The sequence below is a fragment of the Urocampus carinirostris genome, chromosome 4 (assembly GCF_059441175.1).
Source record: "Urocampus carinirostris isolate Australia breed hairy pipefish chromosome 4, RoL_Ucar_1.0, whole genome shotgun sequence".
NCBI classification, from domain to species: Eukaryota; Metazoa; Chordata; class Actinopteri; order Syngnathiformes; family Syngnathidae; genus Urocampus; species Urocampus carinirostris.
In genome coordinates, this window is record NC_142352.1 from 41,464,486 (window position 1) to 41,490,846 (window position 26,361).

The 26,361-nt window shown below is 38.3% G+C and overlaps 1 protein-coding gene and 1 long non-coding RNA gene across 2 annotated transcripts; one reads left to right on the forward strand and one right to left on the reverse strand.

Moving 5' to 3' along the window:
* Positions 1-2,046: 2,046 nt before the first annotated feature.
* LOC148367603 (uncharacterized) lies at positions 2,047-25,813 on the reverse strand. The gene is made up of 3 exons (XR_015850207.1): positions 25,581-25,813; positions 23,979-24,122; positions 2,047-2,295 (listed from the first exon to the last, which is right to left on the reverse strand). It is a non-coding gene; the product is annotated as an uncharacterized LOC148367603 (long non-coding RNA).
* Positions 6,547-7,527, forward strand: mc1r (melanocortin 1 receptor). The gene has a single exon (XM_088333283.1). The coding sequence runs from the start codon at positions 6,559-6,561 to the stop codon at positions 7,525-7,527; it is 969 nt and encodes a 322-aa protein (XP_088189409.1). The 5' UTR covers positions 6,547-6,558.
* Positions 25,814-26,361: the final 548 nt, after the last annotated feature.

Genomic DNA, 26,361 nt, shown 5'->3' on the forward strand with positions numbered 1-26,361 from the left:
CCATAAAAAGTCTGTTGGAAGGGAAAAATGTGACTGGAAACGCTGCACAACCAAGAGAGATGACCGCAGCCTTAACAAAATTGTGAAGAAGAGCCGCTTCCAGAATTTGAGGGAGCTTCAAAGACAGTTGGCTGAAGCTGGAGTCCAGGTATCAAAAGCCACAGTTCACAGACGTGTCCGGGAAATGGGCTACAATAGCCGTATTCCCATGGTCAAGCCACTTCTGAACTCAAGACAACGGAAGAAGCGTCTGACTTGGGCTATGGAGAAGAAGCACTGGACAGTTGCAGAGTGGTCCAAAGTCCTCTTTTCAGACGAAAGCAAGTTTTGCATTTCATTTGGAAGTCAAGGTGCCAGAGTCTGGAGAAAGGCTGGAGAAGAGCAAAATCCAAGTTGCTTGAAATCCAGTGTGAAGTTCCCACAGTCAGCAATTGTTTGGGGAGCCATTTCAGCTGCTGGTGTTGGTCCACTGTGTTTCATCAAGTCCAGAGTAAATGCAACTGTGTACCAAGAGATTTTAGAGCACTACATGCTTCCATCTGCTGAAAAGCTCTATGGAGATGAGTATTTCATTTTCCAGCATGATCTGGCACCTGCCCACAGTGCCAAAACCACCAGTAACTGGTGCACTAACCATGGCATCACTGTCCTTGATTGGCCTGCTAATTCCCCTGACCTGAACCCCATCGAGAATTTGTGGGGTATAGTTAAGAAGAAGATGAAAGACACTAGACCTACAAATGCAAATGAGCTGAAGGCCGCTATCGAAGCATCCTGGGCATCAATAACACCTCAGCAATGCCACAGGCTGATTGCCTCCATGCCACGCCGGATTGATGCAGTAATCCGTGCAAAAGGATTCCCAACCAAGTACTGAGTGCATCAATGGACATTTTCAAATGTTTGATTTAGTTTTGCTGTTATAAAATTATTTTTTTACTTGGTCTGAGGAAGTATTCTAATATTTTGAGATAGGATTTTTGAGTTTTTTTCAGCTGTAAGCCAAAATCAGCAATATTCAAATAATAAAAGGCTTGAAATAGTTCAGTTGATGTGTAATGAATCCAGAATGTATGACATTTTTGTTTTTTTAATTGCATTACAGAAAATAAAGAACTTTATCACAATATTCTAATTTTCTGAGACAGTCCTGTATAGCCCTTAATCACAAAGAGTCTCAAAGGGCTTCACAGGTTATTACACAGATTATTTTTTCAGACTGTTATCACACCATCCCCTGATCTTGAACCAACATGAGGGCAAGGAAAAACTCAAAAACCTCAACATGAGGAAAATGAAGAAACCTTGAGAAGGGACCGCACATGTGGCATCCCCCTTTCAGGATTACCAGACAGCAAAGGATGTTGCTATCACAAATAATACAGAGATATTGTCCACGAAAAGTATAGGTTATTCATATGCTATAGAGTAGAAGTGTGTTTTAAGCTTAGATTTAAACATTTCCATGTGGGCAAGAAGGGCAGGGGATTCTTCAGCAATTGGATGTACTGATCAATGAGCCCGACTTTAATTAAAATCCTTGCTCTCTTTCTTCTAAATCTTCTTCATAGAATTATAAAGTTGTATATGTGCTGCCTCCGGTAAAACAATAACTTTTAAAATTGCTAGATACGCGCCGCCGTTAACATCCATGAGTAGTTCTGCGAACATTGAGGCGTTATGTGGGGCCCTCAAGTGTCATTTTCTGCACATGCGGGACACTCTTGGCGTTCATACAGGAGATCACATCTACTGTAAGTCCTTTTTAGAAATATGAACGATCCTACAATCCTCCCACGATCATCAAAAAATCAGAATTGAGCATTGAATGTGAACCTACCTATAGTTTGTGAAACTGAGGATATTACCCAATGCCAGCTAGCAGGCGTTCAGAGGCCAACTTGGAATCCTATTAGCTAAACCAACAGCTTTCTCTGACCTATGTTACGGTCCTAAGCACACATCAGGAAGCAGTGTAACCAGGGCAAGGCAATGAAAGGAAGCTGACAATTTGGAATTATTTAATAAATGTTGATGGAGAAAATGTAATTATTATCACATGATTCAGATATTTCTTTTAGGCCAGCAAAGAAAGGCCTTGACGGTCCACCGCTGCGGGAAATTAGAATTTTAAAAAGTTATTCATCATTCATGTGTCCTCCGCTAAGTTGTCATCCTCGGAGTACTATCAGCATACGAGGAGGAGTCTCGTCAAGTGTCACATGGCTCAGAGGGCCCACATCTTTCCTCTCTCCAAGTATTCGATCATAACGCTCACGTCGGTCCTGGAACTTTCTGCAAAGAAGATCTCTTGTTAGGCGGGACGGGCCCTTGATAGCACGGCGAAGGCCAAGAAAAAAAATGATACGGGAAAAGGACTTGTTCTGGATGCTACTGCAGCCATAAACAAGCAAAAGTGACTTATTTTTCCTGGGATCGCTCAAGGTATGTCATATACATTTGATTTTCCCTCCTTGTATCTAAATATTTGGGAAAATGTATATTGTGCTACTGTTGCATTCTCAGGTAAGATTCGAGTAAGTTCATTTGATTAAAAACCTAGTCTGACACAATCCCTTTGCCCCATTCAACCAGCTGTAAATTCGATGGTTTTCCGTTCCAATAAGGAGTTAGTTTAACTCTGAAGATACCGCTGCCATTTTTCGGTGATATCGATCGCAGATTATTTCAATTTTTTTGAAGGATTCTACGCAATTAAATTTTGGCTTTGTTGTACTATAATTTTTCCTCATCTTGAATTTTCTGTCATCATTGAAGTTTTCTATAAATATATATTATAGATGAACTAAGTCTTTTGTGACGTAATACATGCCAAGACAACAAAACTTTAGACAATGTGAACACCCTGAAAGTCATTAAAAATTGATATAATCTGGGTTCATTTTTTCTATTCCTGCCCAAAATTAGACGACCCCTGCAAATTTAAATTCCTTGGATTTCAACAAAGCATGACGTGCCAATCAGACTTAAGGGTCAAATTTGTTTTGAGTCTTTTTAAGCATATTTCTTACAATATTTCATAGAAAGCTTTACATTTAACAGTGTTCGTAGTATGCCCTAGTACTAAACAGAGTTGTTAGAGTGCTTCTAAAGTATATGTTGCGCGACCAAGAAATGACTTCCCCTCACTTCAGATAATTTATTTTTGAAATCCAAAATATTCTGTAATTCTTCATTATAATAATAGTCCATGTGTAATTATACTTAGTTGGGCGAAGCCAATGTATTCAATAAAATACTTAGTCAATTGTGGAGTTTACAACTACAACAAATAGTTTGATTTTTTTGATGGACAGTTTCTAAAGTCATTGTTCGGACCAAAATCAATCTGTGATTTTAATCCTCAACTGTAATAATTGTTAAAAACCTTTAGGTTATTCCTACCAGACTCTTAATCTCCAATGTTTATGAGACATAACTCAAAGATATTTGCCTTTATTCTGAAAAAAACAAACAAACAAAAAACGACTATCAATCATTCAAAGGCAGTGGTGTCAAACTAATATTAACCTAGGGCTACATCACCGTAAAGGCTGTCCCCAAAGGGCCTGATGAAACCTATGAATGTAGCTAAATGTAATTAAACGATATTTAAAATACAGTACGTTTCAAAAAATGATATCCTTTGAACATTGATAATTAATCATTACAATAACTATAGGTCTTTTCTTGTACCAACTCATGAGCAGATAGTTTGTGGATGAAAAGAAAACAGTATTCAGCTTGAGACTGTTACCCAAGATATGAGTCAGCGTGTTTAGCAGCAGCTGGATTACAGACTTGACGTATGCTGCGTCTCGGGCTGTGCGCATATTAAACATCTGTGTAATCGTTCACAAAATACACATATTTTTGAATTTCTCCCTAGGATTTGGAAGAATAAATTCTATGATCTTCAACATGAATACCTTTAAATTTAATTTGCCCTAATCATGTTCTTTCTGTGATATTTACATCTCAAAGGATATCGATATTTTGAAACGCCCTGTATATATAACTACTCGTTGATGTAAAATAACTCTTTACACGCGACATTTGCATTGAACCAATGTCGTTACACATTTAGGATGTTCCAACATCAGATGGTCAATGTGAGCATCATTGGTCAAACGACACACATACAAAAAATAGGAAAATTCTTGCCAAACGTGTCCCAGCATTGCATTGTCAATGGTTGCAACAGCTTCTGTTTTTCGTGATTTACTGTTGGTGCTATGTAAAACAATGCTCTCTAAAGAACAGTTCTTTAAAAGACCAACAATCAATGGTGAGACTTACCTTGACATGCTGGAAAACTGGTGAAGAGAGATTGGGTGAGAAAGAGTCTGGTGACTTCCTTTTCTAACAGAATGAGGCTGAAGCCACTGCGTTAAACAGTTTCTGAACACAACACTGCCAGACAGATGAATAGGACGGTCCGAGCAGGATGATCCTGATCTTATATCCTGTCCACCCAGATTTCAAGATATCGCTTTCTGCAATTTCTTTTTGTGTGAAAAGATTGGTCTATGTGCCTCCTATTCCAAGAGATGTGGATGAGCTAAAGGCAAGAATAACCGAAGCTGTTGCAACCATTGACAATGCAATGCTGTGACGCATCTAGCTAGAATTTGAATATTGGCCTGGTGTGTGTCGTGTGACCAATGGTGCTCACATTGAACAGCTTTGAACATTCCGTGTAAAAATTGACATTGCCAGCTTTCTGATTTGACCATATGTGCTGTATATCCTTAACTTGTACGGTTATATTAAATATCATAATTTGGCCAAGACTTTTGGAACACCCTGTATATCAAAATAACAAAATATTGGGAATTTTTTTAATCATTTATTTCTCAATTCTACTCAATGGGATTGATATGGAAACATTGCTGTCCCTTTGTGGGTATCATAGTCTACAAACATTGTGGTACATGTAGTTTTTGGTTAAAGCATTCTTGACTAATTTATATTGAGATGAACAAACATTTTAGAGTTTCGCGGGCCTTGTAAAATAATGTGGCTGGCCACATTTGGCCCTCGGGCTATGGGTTTGACACATGTGATGTAATGCATGGTACGCTGTGAAGTGCCCCTAGTATTTGAATTTGCAGTACTTAAATACATCTCTCAATTGTACCCTCGAAGCCCCAGGGGAGAACAAATCCATGAGCCATGCCTGCTGCCTTCACTTTGAATTTGTCATCTGTTTCTATTAAATTGATTTTATATTTGAATTTTGCCGAGAGGGTCTCTGGAGGCATGACGTCAGCTCTATTTTTCTTTAGTAATCCGCTTTATATTGTTCATCAGAAAATAGAGTTTATCAACTTGTTTCTTATTGGGTCTCAATTGTGAGACTACTAACTTGACCAAACAAACCCCAAAAATAGACAAAAATAAAATATTTCCTTAGATATCATTTTTATTTGTGGCCAAACTACATTTTGAAATTATGGCCAGAATTTTTAATGGAACTTTATACATTCACCCACATAAACGAAGAAGATAAAATTACTGTGAGAAGAGACTCGTAACATCGTAATCCGACTTCCCTGCTGTATTAAGCCTCTGTGAATCATCGGGAGGTAGAAAGAAAGAGAGAAAGAAAGGTTTGTACTTTGCGGGTTTTGTACGGCGGCTGACTGGCTAGTGCGTCCGCGGCACAGTTCTGAAGTCATGGGCCCAAACCATCCTGTGTGGAGTTTGCATCTTCTCCCCGTGCTTACGTGGGTTTCCTCCGAGCACTCCAGTTTCCTCCCACATTCCAAAAACATGCATTTCAGGTTAATTGGCTGGTTCGAATTGTCCCTAGGTGCGTATGAGTGAGTGAGTTGCATGTCTCTGTGTGCCCTGCGACTGGCTGCCTACCCACTGCCTAAGGACAACTAAGATGGGCTCTAGCACCCCTGCGGAAAGCCAGCAGAATTGAGCTTGATTGTATGACAGGTTTTGAAAATGTTTGATAATGATTCGGTTGCCACACTTGGGATTGACGTTACTCACAGTTATTCCAAGTGATGCTCACAGACTTTGTGTGATTGCTTAAAACCGTGGAAGCTAAGAGGTAACATTGGTCCTCGATTGACAGTTAGATTTTGTTACAAACGATAGAGTAAGTTAAACTACACTGCATAAACATTTACATCTTTGATATTTCTGTGACTGGAGAGGTTACATTAACCGACAATTTTCCATCATTGACGTAGTTTGTTGACGAGAAAATTTAAAAGCCTTTTGTTATTTTGACAGCTTGAAAATTGGACAGCAGCCGTACATCCTGAAGACAGTGCGGCACTTTGAGAGAGAGGCATAGAGACACAGAAAAACAATGATGGGTGCATCATTACACGAACATAATAATTGACATTTTAGCCCCGAATTTCAAGTCGGGCCTTGGGTTGGGCACAGGCTCAAGATCTTAGCTTTACCAATAAGGCAGCATAAAAAAGCCACATGTTGCTGAACCTCACACAAAAGAGCTCCAATGTCACAAATATCCTGAAAATAGAATACTGTATAGTGTCTAATTGGACTGAATGTTCTGTTGCAGGAGCAATGGAGTTTTCCAACAGTTCTCCAAACTTTTTTGCACACCATGACTACTCGGGCGACTTCCTGCAAGACAATGACACCAACACGAGCGTGGTTGATGCCGTCTGGTCGGGTTGCTTCCAGTTGCGCATCCCACAGGAGCTCTTCTTGTCCCTGGGCCTCATCAGCCTAGTGGAGAATATCCTGGTCATCGTGGCCATCATCAAGAACCGCAACCTCCATTCTCCCATGTACTACTTCATCTGTTGCCTGGCCGTGTCCGACATGCTGGTGAGCGTCAGCAATGTCGTGGAGACCATCGTCATGCTCCTGCATGACCACGGCCTCATGGACGTGCAGCCGGGAATGCTGCGGCACCTGGACAACGTTATCGATGTGATGATCTGCAGCTCGGTGGTGTCATCTCTATCCTTCTTGAGCACCATTGCGGCCGACCGCTACGTAACCATCTTCTATGCGTTGCGCTACCACAGCATCATGACCACCAGGCGTGCCGCCGGCATCATCGCTGCCGTGTGGCTGGCCAGTGTCACCTCCAGCATCTTCTTTATAGTCTACCACACCGATAACGCCGTCATCGTGTGTCTGGTGACCTTCTTCTGCTCCAGCCTTGTCTTCAATGCTGTGCTGTACCTACACATGTTTCTCCTGGCGCACATCCACTCGCGCAGTATCAACGTCAACTTCCACAAGAAACGGCGCCCGTCCACCAGCATGAAGGGCGCCATCACACTCACCATCCTGCTGGGCGTCTTCATTGTGTGCTGGTCGCCCTTCTTCCTCCACCTTATCCTCATCCTCACTTGCCCCACTAACCCCTTCTGCAACTGCTTTTTCCGGAATTTCAACCTCTTCCTCATACTCATCATCTGCAACTCGCTTATAGATCCTCTCATCTACGCTTACAGAAGCCAGGAGCTGCGCAAAACTCTCCAGGAGTTGCTCTTGTGTAGCTGGTTTTTCAGCATTTGACGTTTTGTTTTTTTGTTTTTTGGGTGGACCCAGGTGAAAGGAAGCAGGAACCTAGGCAGGGGTGCTCAAAATAGGGTATTTAATAACCAGGAACAAACTCAAAATCAAAGGAGGGGGTCACTAAACAGATAACACATCAAAACAAAATCACCCCTGACGATATCCAAATCAGAAACAAAAACCAAATCGAAGATGACTTTGAAAGGAACAAAGAAACAAACAAAACTCAAACAAACAAAGGATTACCAATCAAGTAACACGCCCAAACAAAATCAAACCTGACAATTTCCAAACCTGAAACAAGGGCCGAAATGGTAATGCAGTGCAATAACCAGACGCAGTGTGCTGTCTGAGCAGTCAATAAGTCTTCGCATAATTAGGGGCAGGTGTGTAAAGACTGGGCTCTGGTGTGTCTTGCTCTAGACCCGGTTGGCACTTCCTGCTTTCCAGATCCCGACACTTTTAGCAGAAAAATGCAGAGCTTACCTGCTAATTGATGCAAGCCAGCTAATGTTACTGCAATCTACTCAATCCAGAAATGCTACACTAAAAAGTTTTCTGCATCGTCTTGCCATACATTACAGTATTTGTTCAAATATAATTAAGTCTTGTTTCACAAACTATTTTACCTCTTTAAAGGGACACTGTGTAATATTTGAACACTAGATGTTGCCGTATAGTGCCGTGCAACCAGAAAAGAGTGCTACAAAGCAAGAGGAAGAATACAAACTACTGAGACTCCAAGTGACCAAACTGGATTATTTTTCTTCTCATTTCTTTCGTCCAGCCTTTCACAAGGTTTTTGCTTTTTGGGGGTACCCATAGCAGCAAAATGGAGGACAATCATGAAAGCTCCATTAAGTTGAGCCTCATGTTATGTAAGATAAACGGCCTACGAGTATTTAAAAATGAATCATGTTTATATGATACTTCAAGTATTGTTTTGCTTATTATTCAAATCAATGTTATTTTAATGAATGATGTTTTTTTAAACCACTTGTAATATGAACAATTAAGTAAATTATTTAATATTGCAAAAGATTTTTGTCATTATACTGTAAGAATAAGTTTTTTTTCTTTTAAAAAAAATTGGAAAAATATGACTCAAAATGAGAAACATTATTTGCAATCTGCCAAATAAAATAATTTTGCTCATTGTAAGGATTTAATTTGTAGTTTAGATTGATTTATTTTTAATAATTGTAAATCATCCATCCATCAATATTTTTTTATCTGATCAAAAAAATCCATGAAGTTAGAAAAATAATTGTATATGGCCAATGACAGATTATTTTGCAAATTATTATTTTTTAAAATAAATTTTAAAAGTACAGATTATTTTTATTTTTGAATGTGATATATAACAGGGGCAACATATTTCGGTTGCAGTTCCCCAACACTGTGCATAAGGGTCAAGTTTTGTGGTTTTGTTTTATCTGCAAAATTTGTTTTTGGTGCACCATCAAAATCAACACTGTAGCAAAAATTCAAATGCTTAGAGTTACGGTAGTCGAGTGCTGAAGTAGCATATTACAGTGCAGCCAGCTAGTGATGCGCTTTGGCTGGCTACTCAAGTCATTTGTACGTATGGTGTAGAGTTTCTCCCACCACGCCACAAGAAATCCGAGTGTGATTAAAAGCATCACAAGATGATGTGTTGTCATCTGGGAGCACCGGAAAAGTAGTGTGGGTGTGAGAAAGTTAGCAAACCTGCTGAGTTTATTTACGTGTTTGTGACTGTTGAACTGTTGTTTCAACCCAAATAGCAATAAAACTAAGTGTGTAAATCATTATAGACCACTAAAATGGAAAGAGGAACGATTAGATTCAGTTGGACTCAGTGAGATTACCATTCGACTCACTATGATTCAGCACAGTTTGCAGGGCAGTATGCATGTACAATGCTTTTTTTTGTTGTCAGTTTGGGGAAATTTCAATTAATTTGTTCACTTGGGAAAAATCTTGAAGGTGGAAATATTCATTCATTCATCTATTTTCCAAACCGCCTATCCTTTTTTGACACATCAATCAAGAGAATGTTTTTCCAAAATGCTTGAGGATAATCAAGATGTTTTTTAGCAAATTTGAGACGGCTCTTTGTGTTATTCTGTGACAGCAGTGTTTTTTTGCCTGGGAACTCTCCCTTGGATGCTATCCGGCAGTGGCCACCCAGGACCGATTGCCAGCCAATCTCTTCCTCACTCACGCAATGTCTCAAACACTCACACATACACGAGTCACTAATCAACTTGCCATTCAAGTTTTTGGAATGTGAGCGGAAACCCAGGAGAAAACCCATGCAGGCATGGGGAGAACATGCAAACTCCAAACAGGGAAGCGGGTAGCTGTAATCAACCTCTGAACTGTGAGGCAGAAGTATTCAGTTGAGCCCGATTCATTGAATGAAGCTGAATGTAATTTTTTTTAGTTTGAATTTGATTTTGTTATACCTCTTATACACAACTACCTTTCCTAGAGATGACCAATGTTGAGATATGTACAAACACATGTATAAATAAATGGCTACAAGTATATGCCACATGAATAAATGAGCACAGGTATAAATCACGGAATCCCTAAATATATGACGTAAATGCAATTTATTCATACATGTTGTCATTTATATTGTCATACCTTTATTTCCATATTTCATCATTAATTTTGTCCTGTATTATACCAATTATTTTGACATGTATTTTTGTAGTGTATTTTCGTACCTTTTTTTTAGTATAACTGAGGGGGCGGGTCCAACTGGATGAGCTTTCATCTTTGGCGGGTGTTGGCAACCAGCGACTTTGAAACCGCATACGGCTCTTTGGCGCTCAATAGGGCTCTTTATCAAAAATGTTTGGTAATAGAAAATCATGTGGTTTATGTAGGTGGAGAAACATACATTCTTAACATTTTCCAATTAATATACATATATACAGTATAAATATATAGCATGTTTTAATTTTTTGTGGCCCCAAAGATAATTTTTTGGGGGGTTTTTGTTGTGACAAAATACAGTGCCGTGAAAAACTATTTGCCCCCTCCTTATTCCTGGCTTTTTGTGCCTATTTATCACTCATAAATGACAACCCAAGGAAAAACAAAATGCAGTTTTGAAACATTCATTCCAGTCATTAAGGAAAATCATAATCTATCTGGCCATATGTGAAAAATCACAAAGTAACTGAAAAATCACAGTTTTGAAAAAGGTGAGTTCAATTCTACAGGCCACGCCCAAAATTGATTGCCACTACCTGTGTTCAATCAATAAATCACTTAAATTCAACCTGTTAGATGAAGTGAAGTCGACCACAAAATCTCAAGAACAAATTTGACATGCCACAATTCAGAGAAATTCCAGAAAGAAATGTGAATTTCCCTGAAGGGATGAATAAAGTATCTATCTATCTAGAAAGAAATTCGAAAAAAAGGGATTGAAATATATCAGTCCAGAAAAAGTAACACAGCTATTCCAAAGCTGTAGGGCTCCAGCCAACCACTGTCAGAGCCACTATCCACAAATGCAGAAACTGGAAACAGTGGCAAACCTTTCCAGGAGTGGTCGATCAACTAACATGACTTGAAGAGCGCAACGACGGCTCATACAGGTGGTTTCAAAAAAGCCCTTATAAACATCCTAGCAACTGCAGGCTTCGCTGGCCTCAGTTAAGGTCAGTGTAATGACTCCACTATAAGAAATACACTTGCCAAAAATGGCATCCATGGGTGAGTTCCCAGGCTAAAACTACTGATGTTAAAAAAAAAATAAACACAAAGAGTCGTCTCACACTTACCAAAAAGCACCTTGATTATTCTCAAGCCTTTTGGAGAAAAATTCTGTGGACTGGAACGTGTGCAGCCTGTAACATCTGGTGCAAAAATGGCACAGCATTTGACAAAAAGAACATGATGCCAACAGTAAAGCATAATGGTGGCGGTGTGATGGTCTGGGGCTGCTTTGCAGTGGAAAAAGGAATCCTGAATTCTGGTGTTTACCAGAAGATCCTGTAGAACGTTTGGCCATCACCTCGTGCCCTTAAACTCAAGCGCTTTTGGATCATGCAGCAGGAAAACAATTTGGAAGCAAGTCCACCTCAAAACCAAACAAAATGAAGGTTCTGGAGGGGCCAGGTCAAAGCCTGGATTCCAATTGAGATTCTGTGGTGTGACCTTAAATTGGAAGTTTGTGCTTGAAAACCCTCCCGTATTGCAGATTAGAAATAATTTGCAAAGAAGAGTGAGCCAAAATTCGTCCACAGTTTTGTGAAAGACTCATTACCCCCAAAAACTTATTTCTGTTATCACTGCCAAAGGTGGCCCAACAATTAGTTTCTGGGGGTGATCCCTTTTTTACATAGGGCCATATAGTTTTTTTGTGGCGTAATAAATGGTGTCAGCATTTCAATAATGCATTTTGTATTTCCTTGGGTTGTATCTGTATATTTAAAATTGGTTTGATGATCTGAAACCTTTGTGAGTGATACATATGCAAAAACACAGAATTCAGGAAAGGGGATATACTTTTTTACAATACTGTACATGTCAAAATACATGACATTATAAAACCTGAAATAAATAAGACAAAATGCATTGAAAATGAAGACATTACATTTATGTCACATACTTAGGTATGATTTCATTTATTTATGTGTTCATTCATTTATATAGCGTACAACTGTAGGCATTTATTTGTTCATACATTCCTTTTTACATATTTGTAGGCATTTATTTGTGCATTTATTTCTATATATGGCAGAATTGTGGCTCCATACATATTAGAAAGCTAGTTCAGTCTGCACCAGCAAATTAGCCCTCAACCACTTTAAATACAAAATTAGTCCAACGTTGATGAAGCTATTTTCAAACCGGAATGACGTGCCCGGGTGATTATGCCCACTTATTTGGAATGGTTGCCATTTAAAGCTCAACTATATACAGATAATAAACCTCAGTTCCATGTTTTTTGTTTATCAAAAAAAGTATCATCTGTCTTTAGGAGTATTTATTATCTACCCTAGTCCAATTAAGTGGAACCAATCGAACTAAAATATTCCTTCAAGTCAATTTTAATTCTGTAACTTGGAGCATTTTTGTGGCATCAGGGGACATTTGAGCATGACGGTTCGAAAGTGAAGCCGTAAAAAGCGCAGATTGATACGTCCGGTCGTCTATTATTCTCTTTGGCTTTGGGGTCCACACGTGCGAGCACTGTGACTTGCAGCGCATGACTGTGTGCTTTCACCCCCCATTGGACAGAACGTCCCTAGCTTCACCATGTATTTATAATTCTATAAGACAACGTGAAACAATGGACTATTAGAGGTCACGTTTTTTTTTACTTTACAGACACTTCAAATAATAATAATAATAATAACAACAATACATTTTTTCACCCAAGTTCGCTTTACACAGAATAAAACAGTGATACAGATAAAAACAGAAAATAGATACAATAAATACAAAAAATCAAAACAAAGTACGGTAACAAAGAAAGGAGGACCATCCGAGGCAGTTTATGATGAGTTGGCAAATGTGAAAAGGTGGGTTTTGAGTCTGGATGTTGAATCTAAATATTTAATGCAAAACTACAATTCAGTGAAATCGTCTTTTCAAAGGAATGATTAAAATTTGCATCGGGGGTAAAAAAATCTTTTAGCGTAGTACATGCAAACATTTTCAATTTTTTGCACTCACGGAATAGCACACATACATCAAAGTCAAAGCCCGCGGGCCTCATCCAGCCCTGAGAAAGTTTTCTACGGCCTCTAAGATGAGATCAATTCACAACACTGTGAATCACAGTCATTTTTTTTCTCTGTATGATACTTCTCCCCAAAGAAATGTTTTTGGGTTAATAGATTTTTGCACTTTATTCTATTTTAATCCGATTACAAAAATGATTTCTGTTAAGTAAATGACAGAACCATTTTGTTAATTTTTTTCTTTGACGTCATTTAAGACCACTTTTACTAAAATATAAATTATAGGCTACTAATGATGCCTGAATAATATCGACTTCTTTCATTCAATGTTCATGTAACGGGGATTTTTTGTATCAGGGAAATGTGTACGTTGTTGAATATTCAAGATTACTGATAAATCCATAAGAAAGTATTGATTTATCTGATCCAAAGCAAAATGGCCTGGGTTTCTGGGGGTGATTGTCAATTGGATTTGGCTGTTTGGTGTACGTTCTCCGTGTTCGGGAGCTGCGGTACTCAATTTGACCGCCAGAGGACGATAGAGACCTCACAAAAGCAGACCACACAAAAAGCAGATATTTATCGATTTTGTTGGTATTTATTGGGGGAGCTGACATTAAATCCAACTAAAGACTCTTGCGGAGGCCTAATGTAGTACTGTGTAAAATTTTCACAAAAATCGGTTTAGCTGTTTTGGACCCTACAGTAAACAAGGAGGAATCAACAGTCTAAAAGTATTTGGGCCAGCCCAATATTTTGGGTCAATTTGGCCAATTTTTCTGGGTCGTTTTCCACAAAGCTGCTTGGATTAATCTCAACAAATGGAACCAAATTTTAAATAAACAGACAATTTTGGGGGGTGTTATTCTAATCAAAAATATTCTATACAAAAAAATCTAAAATTGCAAATTCTTTGGGGGGGTTGTTTTGCGAAACCGAACGGTGGGTCAAAACGACCCAGGTAACGGCTCGGTCCATTTTTGACCCCAAATTTGGTTATTTTTAAGTAGACTTTTAATATATTCAATAAACTGAACCAATTTCTCTCATATATTCACTCCTCTTTGTTTTTAGCGTATTCTCTCTCTAATAAACAATAGATATTTAACTCCTTTTTGTGTTAAAAAATACAAGCACTTCCTCAAAAGGTTGTTTTCTAATAAGAGTGCTAAAGTAAAAAATTAGGAAAATAGATAAGTAAAATGAAAAAAAATACATATTTATCTCTCCGAGTAAATCTACTTCGTCTGTTTGGGATACTATTTCATCATTATTTTCATTTACTCTAAAGATATTGTTTTCGGTGCTTGTAGCTCTAAACTGTATAAAGTTAATTATTTTTTTAACGTTTCCCCCATCCCCCCACACAGTCTGGGAGTCACAGTTGAGGTCCTATCCGTTATACAGGAATTTAAAGAGCTTTTTCTACGTTTTACTATTTTTTTATTTTTCAGGATTTTTTTTAGGCAATTAAAACAGAGGGATTTGACCTAAAGATTATTTCCCAAAAATGTTCCCTGTGTCCACTATAACCACTTTCACGTTTACATTTTACACCAACTTTCAAATTCAATGGATTGCAATAGTATTTATCGATTTAATGTAGCACAAAACTGATAAATGCTGTTATACATTACTCCCATCATACGCTTTTCACATTAATCAAATAATTATTAAAAGGTTGTATAAGTAATATGAATCACATCTCATCACACAAGACAAATAAACAAACTCTTTAGACAGAATCAAAAGATCTTGTGTGTGAAGAGTCAATATGGTCTATAATTTCTCGTATGATCCGTTGATGTAACCTTGAATAAGTCTTGTATTCTCTCAATATAAACTCAGTGAAATAGTTTATCTTGGTATCAGGTGATCTGTATTAGCAACAAACAGTTGTACTTTTGTTTTTGGTCTTATTCATTTCGATGGTAATACATTCACCACCATTTTCTATAACGGTTGCCCTGTTTGTTACAATATGAAATTCAATATTCATAATGAAAATTGCAACACTTTCACCCATTTTTGAAATTCTGTTAACATACCATTCAGTAGCCTAGATGGTAAGGCGCCCGCTTTGAGACTGGGAGGTTCGGGTTCGCGCCCCGGCCGAGTCATTCCTAAGACTTAAAAAGTGGTTGGCGGCGCCCTCTCTTGGCTGCGGCTGCATCGGGTCAGATGCAATCGACATTTCGTTCTGTGTACATTGTTACACAGAATGACAATACAAGGAAATTATTATTATTATTATTATTATTATTGTGTAGCCCTATTGATGGAACATAGTCTTTTTTTTCTTTTTTTATATTTGTGAAATTGCATCTCTGTCGAAATGGTATGTTCCACTTAATCCTTTATTTGATGAAAATTGGTGTAAAGATTCTTGACATCTATTTGAACAATCGAAAGTTTATCCTCTGGACATAGTTTTTAATCAAAATTCTGAGTCTGTGTAATGCTTGTTTGGCACTTGTTATTGTAGCTCAATGACTTATAACTATTTATGTAAAAAAAAAGAAAAAAGACTTACTGTATTAATACACACCTCTTTGATCAAAGTCAACAGAAAGAGACCTCATCCTTTTTTGTTTACTCTTGACTAGCGTGTAGCAATATTTCTTCATACATGTATTTAGTGAGAGCACTTTGAGTTTTGTCCTCCAAGATAAAAAGTGACAAATAAAAACTTGCCTTGCAGTTTTAAGATTTGTCACAGAGTATGTAGGATGGATTTGGTTTCTAAATACCATGTGCATGATGCTGAAAAGTATTACATTTTGGAAGTTTTTTTTTAAAAAATACATAATCTACCGTAGTGATAACAAAGTGAGATGTTTCCGCACATTCAGTGAAGCCAAACAGCACTCAAGAATCTTTATTCATATCTTATTTTTTGGACTAACAAGAAACATATTCCTATGTGCTTCACTGAGTTTTTATTGTACTGGAAAGAGAATTGCAAACATACAGGGAGTGCAGAATTATTAGGCAAGTTGTATTTTTGACGATTAATTTTATTATTGAACAACAACCATGTTCTTAATGAACCCAAAAGTCTCATTAATATCAAAGCTGAATATTTTGGAAGTTGGAGTGGGGCTTTTTTAGTTTTAGCTATTTTAGGAGGATATCTGTGTGTGCAGGTGACTATTACTGTGCATAATTATTAGGCAACTTAACAAAAAACAAATGTATACCCATTTCAATTATTTTCATCAGGGAAACCAATATAACAGCTCAACATTCACAAATATACATTTCTGACATTCAAAAACAAAACAAAAACAGATCAGTGACCAATATAGCCACCTTTCTTTGCAAGGACACTCAAAAGCCTGCCATCCATGGATTCTGTCAGTGCTTTAATCTGTTCACGATCAACATTGCGTGCAGCAGCAACCACAGCCTCCCAGACACTGTTCAGAGAGGTGTACTGTTTTCCCTCCTTGTAAATCTCACATTTGATGAGGGACCACAGGTTCTCTATGGGGTTCAGATCAGGTGAACAAGGAGGCCATGTCATTAGTTTTTCTTCTTTTAGACCCTTTCTTGCCAGCCACGCTGTGGAGTACTTGGATGCGTGTGATGGAGCGTTGTCCTGCATGAAAATCATGTTTTTCTTGAAGGATGCGGGCTTCTTCCTGTACCACTGCTTGAAGAAGGTGTCTTCCAGAAACTGGCAGTAGGACTGGGAGTTGAGCTTGAGTCCATCCTCAACCCGAAAAGGCCCCACAAGCTCATCTTTGATGATACCAGCCCATACCAGTACCCCACCTCCACCTTGCTGGCGTCTGAGGCGGACTGGAGCTCTCTGCCCTTTACCGATCCAGCCACGGGCCCATCCATCTGGCCCATCAAGACTCACACTCATTTCATCAGTCCATAAAACCTTAGAAAAATCCGTCTTGAGATTTTTCTTGGCCCAGTCTTGACGTTTCAGCTTGTGTGTCTTGTTCAGTGGTGGTCGTTTTTCAGCCTTTCTTACCTTGGCCATGTCTCTGAGTATTGCACACCTTGTGCTTTTGGGCACTCCAGTGATGTTGCAGCTCTGAAATATGGCAAAACTGGTGGCAAGTGGCATCTTGGCAGCTGTACGCTTGACTTTTCTCAGTTCACGGGCAGTTATTTTGCGCCTTGGTTTTTCTACACACTTCTTGCGACCCTGTTGACTATTTTGAACGTAACGCTTGATTGTTCGATGATCACGCTTCAGAAGCTTGGCAATTTTAAGAGTGCTGCATCCCTCTGCAAGATATCTCACTATTTTTGACTTTTCAGAGCCTGTCAAGTCCCTCTTCTGACCCATTTTGCCAAAGGAAAGGAAGTTGCCTAATAATTATGCGCACCTGATATAGGGTGTTGATGTCATTAGACCACACCCCTTCTCATTACAGAGATGCACATCACCTGATATGCTTAATTGGTAGCAAGCTTTCGAGCCTATACAGCTTGGAGTAAGACAACATGCATAAAGAGGATGATGTGGTCAAAATACTCATTTGCCTTAATAATTCTGCACTCCCTGTATTCCCTGCTGAGTACTTGCCTGATTTTGTAGGAAACAATTTCTCCCTGATTGTCTGTGTCTCTGTGTATTTGAATGTGCAGTATTGCATTAAGGTTACTGTAAACTAATCCAACAATTCAGGTGTGTAAATACTGTGGCTGTTGTATACAAAACAAGCCAGGCCAAACTTGTACATTGGTGTGAACTCGAAATACATGTAGTCAATTTGTCTCAAATACAGAGGCCATAAATCATGAAATGTCTGTGCCTCCTTGAATTTTTCCCCCCTCTTTTTTCATCCTTCTTATTTCCAAACAGTAATATGTCGCATGTTCCCTACCATTCTAAAGATATATGAATATGTTATTTGTTACTCCACAGCAAAAATTGTAATATTTTTAGAATTACAACTATTTTTTCTTTACTATATTTAGAATGTTTTCTTTTAATTTATATCTCTAGTAATATTGGATAAATAATCCTAAACCTTCTCTAATATAACAGATGGCAATAATATTTGTATATTACCATTTAAAATTGTTTTCTTTTATGATAAAACAAATTCTTCAAAATGAGCAAGATTATTTGCCATCTGTCCCATTAGAACTTTAGTATACGCTCAAAATAAGGTGAGAACACATCAATGGATTTGGAACTTCCAAGGAGGACCGGAAGAAAAGGTATCAGATAAGAAAATTCCATCCATTCCTAAAGCTCGCCTCTGAGCCCCCTCTTTTTAATTAAATCTTCAAGGTTACAAAAGAGATCAGCCCTAAAAGGTGCAGGTCAAAGAACAGCAACATGATTGGCTGATAGCCACAATTATGCAGTTGTCATATCAACAAATAACTGAGTAAAAATAAGGGACTGGCATCCCACAAAATCTCCTTTGTACTTGTCCAATAGTAACAAGCTTAAGTTAGACTAAGATATTAGCATGGAAATATATCAAATGTTACATGAATAGTATCATCATGTTATCATTTCAATTCAATAGTATAACGTAAATATGAATCATAAAAGGCAATAATTCGGGTCATTTTGAAAAATTCCTGGAAATAAAGAGAACTAAATTTCAAAATAAAATAAAGGACCAAAATCAGATTTCAAGATTCTATATCACGTTGTATAAGCTGGAGAGAGCAATCTATGGATTTTGAACATGCAAGGAGAAAAAGAGAGGACTGTACCAAACCCTTGAAATAAGAAATTCCAACCTCTTCTTAAAGGTTCTCTCCTGAGCCTTTTTTTATAAAAACCTCCCAAGATACAAAAAGCAGATCAGCCATGAGGGGTGTGGATATCAAAGAACAGCCACATGATAAGCCAATAGTGACAATGATGTGAACAGTGCATAATATTCCAAATTACATACAACTCATGTATCCTCAGAAAACTTCTTTGCAGTTGTCAAATAGTTTAAACAGAATAATTTATTTACTTGTATTCTTCCCCCCCTTTTTATATCACAGAAACAAATAAATTATAAGCAGTTTTGAAGGACCGAAAAACAAACATTAAATGCTTTACTTGACATAAATCATTGTTAAATTCCGACTAGGAAAAAGCGATTAAAGTTTTTTTTTCCCAAATTGGTCCGACATTTCTGAATTTTATAGCTGTCCTGGCACTATTTTTTGCTGACATTCGATGAAATTTGTGTCTGATCGGTCAGATTTACAGATAAATTAACCTACATCTTATTCATCATTTGATTGGCAGAACAAGAAAGCATTATATAATATGTAGCATAGAAAACCAATTTTTGTCTTACCTAAATTTATAAATGAAGCCGCTCCTTTTGATTAAAAGCATCTATTGGTAATACTTGATTATAAGAAAAAGTTGATATGCAAGAAGAAAAAAACATACTGGATTGCTTGACAGTGCTGTTAGCTTGCCATTCCCGTCACTAATAATATTGTTTGGGGCTGAGGTTGGCAGCAAATCGGAATCCTTGGTCTGACTGTCGCCCTCTGCCATGAGGCAAGAGAATTGTATGCCTCACTGCATCTGCAGGCACTCAGCACAATAATACATTACATAGTAATTGTATTAATAATATTCATGATGTAATGTGACAGTTAAGTTTGCACAAAAAACACTTTTTATCAGGAGTACTTTATTTACTATTATATATACACATATACTTTGACCATTTTTGTTTGGCAGGCCAGATGAAAAGCCTGACCTGCCGCCTGTGGCACCATGCATTAGCCAAATGAGCACATAAAAGCTACCTTTGCTTGGCATTGATCGATACAATGGCACCTCGTTTTACTATCGACCCATCTTATAATTGATTCAGTATCCAAAGTTTGCGTCAGACTTAAATCTTCCTCGTTATATGATCAGTTTTCCATTATCTGAAGTCAGTGACGCTACCACTTAGGGTTCACGCAGGTACCCGCCATCAGCGTCCTACGTGATTTATCAGTTAGTTGAGACCTTTGCACCCCCCCTGCATTATATTGCCAAATGGTTAGGTCCGTTAAATAATGGGTCGCAGGCACCGTTTTCATCATTGCACATTGTTTAAGGAACACTTTACAGTTTACAGATGTGTTTATTTACATCCATGGGCCCTGCAAAAAGAGGAGAGAAAAGATAGCCAGGGTTTCCTTCACGATTGAAAAGAAAAATCATCGCCAATAATGAAAGCGGGAGTAGAGCAGCCGATTTGGCACTCTATGAAGACAATGATCCAGAGGAGCTTTAGTGACAGCAGAAATTAAGGATGCGTATACCTGCTGGGAAAAGCTACAGAATTTTATAACACAGACATCCTGATAAACCCTGAAATGGACGGAAATGTTTAATGGAAGTTTGAAACATTTTGCGTTCCAGACAGAGACATCAATGCTGGTTCGCTATTTTAGGTGTCCAGAAAAGCGTGTCAAGTGGATTACTGACTGTTGTACGAACAGTTCTTGGTTGATAAAACTTTGTACTGTACAGTTTCTTCCTCTTTCGTATTGCTTTAGCCTTATTTCTTGTTTTATTTATACTATGTGTTATATTTATTACCATTGGTTGTAAATTAGTGTACCTCATGGCAGTTAGTTGATTTAATGATGTTTTGGTTGCATTTGATGACATTGAAATTGATTAATCCTGTTTCCATTCATTTTAATGGGAAAACGTGTTTTAATTTATAACGGTTTCATTATACATCGTCACTGCTGGAACCAATTAAATTCATGAGTAATAGTAGTACCACTGTAATTGGAACTTTTTCCTCAATTTAAAAGGCAAAGAGGAGCAGGTACCTAAACTTGGAAGTCGGCATCAACAGGCTCTTGTTGGAGGGACCCACAATACCGGCACGGTGACAAGAAAGCGGCAGCTTAGTTCCAAGTTGAACACAAAGCTAGTGGTCACTTTTATCTCACACTACAATCAGCCATTCACAAGGCACTTCCACTTCTGTCATGTGCTATGTGCCTCCAAGCGCTTGTGTTGCTATTTTCATAGAAACTCGTGCCGCTCAGCATAGTGCATAATTGTGATTGGCTGCTGAAATGGGGGCCTTGATGTTGTCCAGACCCCCTTTGGCCATCTTGGGGAAACTTGTGCTAAAAATGGAATAATTTTCACACAGTGTTCAAAAATGTTTGTGGAGTACTGGAAGTGCTTGAAGGCAAAAGTGTCATTTGGATCTCCCGAAGTAATACCTGTCCACCCAGAGTGACTAAAATGTGTTTAGGTCTAGGGTAAATAACAGACTTTTACCCCAACTTCAGTTTTGTTGGGAGAAATTTAAAATGTGTTATAATAAACTCGTACCAGTTATATCTGCAAGGACCTTTTACACAGTTTCCGCAAGGACTAGCAAAATATTAGAAAATCCAAAAGTGACGTAGTAAACTTAATGAAATTCTTGTTTTTTTTTTTTCAAAGAAAATGATACACACAGAAATGTGAACTGAAGATCAAATGTATTTCAAAGGTCAACAACGCAAAACAATAGTGTTAAAGCAGAGAGTCTGAGACATGCAGTGGCATTCTTGTCATGACTGACGCAAGAATGGACGATTCAAAAAAAACTGCTCAATGTTAAAAGGAACAGCAGGGCGCAACATCAAATTGACGTTTTAAGGTACATTTTGCATTATTATTTGCTCCCGTTGGAAAAAAACTAAATAAAAAACTTCATCCGTTGAAGGTCCTGCCCGGAATTTTGAATTTGAAAATGTTCCCAGTGGCGACGCCAAATACTGGTTTCGTCATGTTTGCGGCCTGCGTCAAGCTGCTTGTGTGGCACGTGCATGCATGTATTTTTTAGACGCGCTAAAATAAATCCTTCTTTTTTCATCCTTTGCGGGTTTGGGTTGGCGTTTGGACTCTTTTTTTTTTTTTAAACAGTGCTTTTTTTCATCACCATTCACCACGAGCACAAACATTGAATCACTCTCCACCCCCCTTCCCGCTTCCCGCTGTGTTGCAAGTCCCGAGCAGCTCTGATAATAGTAAAATAATAGTAGATTGGCGCACTGGAAACAAATTATAAAGGCTCTTTGAACTCAGTTGGACATTGTTGACACATGCTTAATAGGAAAAAAAATCTACTTTCAACTTTTTAAGGACACAAATGACGCACCTCACCTTTAAAAAAACAATATTGATTTTAATAATAAGTAAAATTACATGAACTATCATCGAAACGTGCATTTTTTTAAAATATTGGTATGTCAAGATATTTTGTATTTATTTAACATAACATGAGTGTCATATAGAGGAAGGTTGACACTACTGTCCATCACATTGCTGCTATAGGTACCTCCCGAAAAAATAGCACTCGTTTTTTGTTGCAAAACGTTTCCTCCAGGCACTCCGGTTTCCTCCCACATTCCAAAGACATGCATTTCAGGTGAATTGGCCGGTCCAAATTGTCCCTAGGTGTGACTGAGCGAGTGAGTTGTCTGTCCCCGTGTGCCCTGCGATTGGCTGGCAACCAGTTCAGGGTGTCCCCTGCCCACTGCCCGATGACTGCTGGGATGGGCTCCAGCACCCCCCGCGACCCTACTGAGGATAAGCGGTGCAGCAGATGAGATGATGACAATACAAGGACATCTAGTGGTGAAATATTAGACTGTCTCCCTTCAAAAGCATAGCATGGCAAAAATTTAAAAAATGATTGTTTTTGCAAAAGTCGTATCGAAAAACAACATAATAAGTTGACAGTTACTACAACAGTCAAATGTATTATTGTGTATACTTTTCTGTGTTTGTGAACACTATGCAGAGTTTCTCATCAAAATAAACACAATGCAAAGCTTTGTTTTTACTCTTATTTTACATTATACTTTCTTTTCATCACACCAATGATAAGTTTATTCTGCTTGCTTAGAATAAAAAATGTAGTTCTGTTTTTCCTATTGGACACCTGCAAACCTTTTTGTTACCTTGGCAATTTAATAAAAAAGAAAGGGCTGAGAGGAGGACTTTACAACCAGGTTGGAAATTTGCATCAAGGGGGGTTTGTACAGTCATCTCCTGTTCTCCTTGCTCCTAACTACAACACAGCACCCGAGGCCATCCTGTTATTCTGTTAATAAACAACAACATAAGGATACTGCTGGAAGTGTGAATTCCCCTTACGGGGATGAATAAAGTATCTATCTATCTATCTATCTATCTATCTATCTATCTATCACATGACTGCTCTCCTTATTTTGAGTGTCTACTGAACTATAAACTTAGCATTGTTAGTTTTCAGTAGTGATGAGAACAACAATATTTTATGTATTTCTAAACTCCATCTCCACACAGATTTTGAATGCTAAAGAATCTGCAAAATAATGAGAAGCATGCACAATAAAACCTATGAAAAATTAAAATGTTTAGAATCAAAACACATGATCCAATAAGGAAGTTCCACTTAAGCTATAAGGATTTATTGTTTTAACAAATACAAACCTTAAAATATCATCCTGCTCTTAATGACAAGGTAAAATCTGACCTATTTTTTTTTTAGTAAAAATAATAAATAGCCGAGTGGCATATAACAACATGCTGAATAGAAGAATTTCTTTTGATGAATTCTCATATAACAAAACATTTAAGTGCTTAAAAGAAACCCGTGGGAGAACAAAGTTATTGAGAAGTAAAACTGCTGAAATATGTAACATGCCAATAACACAAGCAAGTTCGTAGGAAAGCTACGGTAAAAACACAATTGTTTTTAACTGCTACAGCTAACAGCCTCTCCTCTCACTTTTTAAGTAAATGTTTTTTGGGCATTTTACCTTGTAATGGACCGAAGAGTAGGGCAGCACGGCGGAGCAGTGGTTATCGCGTATGAGGCACAGTTCTGAGGTCATGAGATCGAACCTCCGGTGTGGAGTTTGCATGTTTTCCCAGTGCTTGTTTCCTCCGGGCACTCCGGTTTCCTCCCACGTTCCAAAAACATGCATGTTAGGTTAATTGGCCGGTCCAAATTGTCCCTGTGATTGAGCAAGCGAGCTGTCCGTCCCTGTGTGCCCTGCGACTGGCTGGCAACCAGTTCAGGATGTCCCCTGCCCACTGCCTGAAGATAGCTGGGATAGGCTCCAGCACCCCCACGACCCTATTGAGGATAAGTGGTGCAGAAAATGCATGGATGGATGAACCGAAGAGTGAATAGTGACACAAATGTGAGTAGTGATTGATAATTACATACCTGTCAACCTTCACGGCTCCATGCCCTTACAAAATGTTGTATTTTCCCTTACAAAATACAAAATAATCTTACACCATATTTTTTTTTCAAACGTGTTTATTTATGTAGTTTAACATGTACATTGTATATGTGTTTCGTTATCATATATATTGTTAATTAACATTTTTTTGTGAGATACTGAGTTGCTAGATTTGAATGAGGTTTATTATAAAAAGGGTTCAAAAATTAAAAGTAGCTTGGACGTTCACCGTAGAAGGAAAAATACATGCAAATATAATTAAGTAGAATAATATATTTTCTTATTCAAATTATTAATTCATTTTCTGCATTAAATTATTGTTGGTAATACACTGATTAAAGGGATAACCACAAACCTGTCTTTTGTCATTTTCTGTGTACATTGTTACAAAGAATGACAATACAAAGGAAATTATTATTATTATTATTATTATACTTATTTTTTCTTAAATTATTTATACAACATAATAATTCGTAATATAATGCATCAAAGCAAGTGGGCCTTTTGAGAGACAGCTCTCATTAATAAGTTGAGACGAAAAAGAAGTCCTCTAAAAAGAGACGGACTTCCTTTCACTACATAACTACCACATGAAATCCGAGGCCGCAGACGCATGCGCACAGTAGCATCAAACCGCTCGCTTCGTTGGCAAAGAAAAAAAAAAAAACAATACTGTACCAAGATAGCGGCGAACTCGATTGACTTGATTGATTTGCCGTTTCGTGATAGTCGGTGTATACCGGATGGTACCTATCATTGACAAATTTGCTTTTTTCCGTACAGATTTTCTTGTACATCGTACACGTCTTAAAATGCATAATAAACGTACTTTGTATGGCAAAAACGTACAGGTTGACAGTTATGGAATTAATGCAACAAATGAGTCTCAATCGCATATTCTCTAAAGTAAAACAATAATAATTACATTAAACTCTCGCCGTTCATAGCTCAACCTCAGCCAAATGACTTCTGGGATGAATGTACTGAATGTCGAACACAATGTACGGGTTTAGAAATTCAAACGGTTCAACGGTAGTGTAAACATTAGCCAAAGTCTGGCTAACGGCAACAAACAATGTGGGAGCAGAGAGATACGCGACCTTCGGAGAAGTTTCTCGTGGGTTTAAATTTGGTAGAGCTTCTATCTCGAAGGCGTTTTCTTTCCCCTACCTTTTCATGTGTCAAGATCCAGCGTGCCCTCGTTCATCAGGGGATGCTGGAGAATCACCACACCTGCCACTCATCAGGGGCTTTTTACAATCTTTTTTGACCGATTGCTGCGCTTCAAGGCGCTCCGGCCTACCAATGTGCCTATAGTCCGTGTCGCCTCTTCCGTGCCTCCCAAAGATCAGTTCTGAAAATTTCAGCCCAACCCAACTCGCGTCGCGGGTATACAAACCCGAACCCGCCCAAGCCAGACAGATTAACCTGGTTTGATAAACGAGCCCAAATTAAACCGAGGCTATAATTTGCCGCCAAAGTAAACACAAAGCTTTACTCCGGCCGTGCGTACTTCATCACCGAACTGCACGTTTGGGGTTTACTTAAATCAAGTGAGCACTGCAAGTGCAGCGCCAGAATGAACAGTTGGGCGCCGAAGTGCGCATCTCGGGCGACTCGCAGTGATCGAAAGTGAAACTGAACAAAACGGTGTTATGCCGAGATTTGCATCCCCTAGCTACTATAAGCACTTTTACCTCGTTTTATCTCACTTTTATATCAATTTTTGGGAATGTATATAACCAAAACCACTTCGTCTTGCATTTGTTGGGAATGTAATATAACTTAAACCATTCCGTCTTTGTATTTTTTGTGAATGTAATCGAACGGTAATGTACACCGTATACAAATCACTTTTGAGCAGGTAACATGTTTATTTTGCCTTTTTCTATTCAAATCGCTCGTATTGAAACTGTTATGCACTGTACGATAAAGCTTATTTCAGCATAAT

Coding starts and splice junctions, on each gene's coding strand:
- mc1r (XM_088333283.1), top strand. CDS start 6,559: ATGGAGTTTTCCAACAGTTCTCCAAACTTTTTTGCACACCATGACTAC.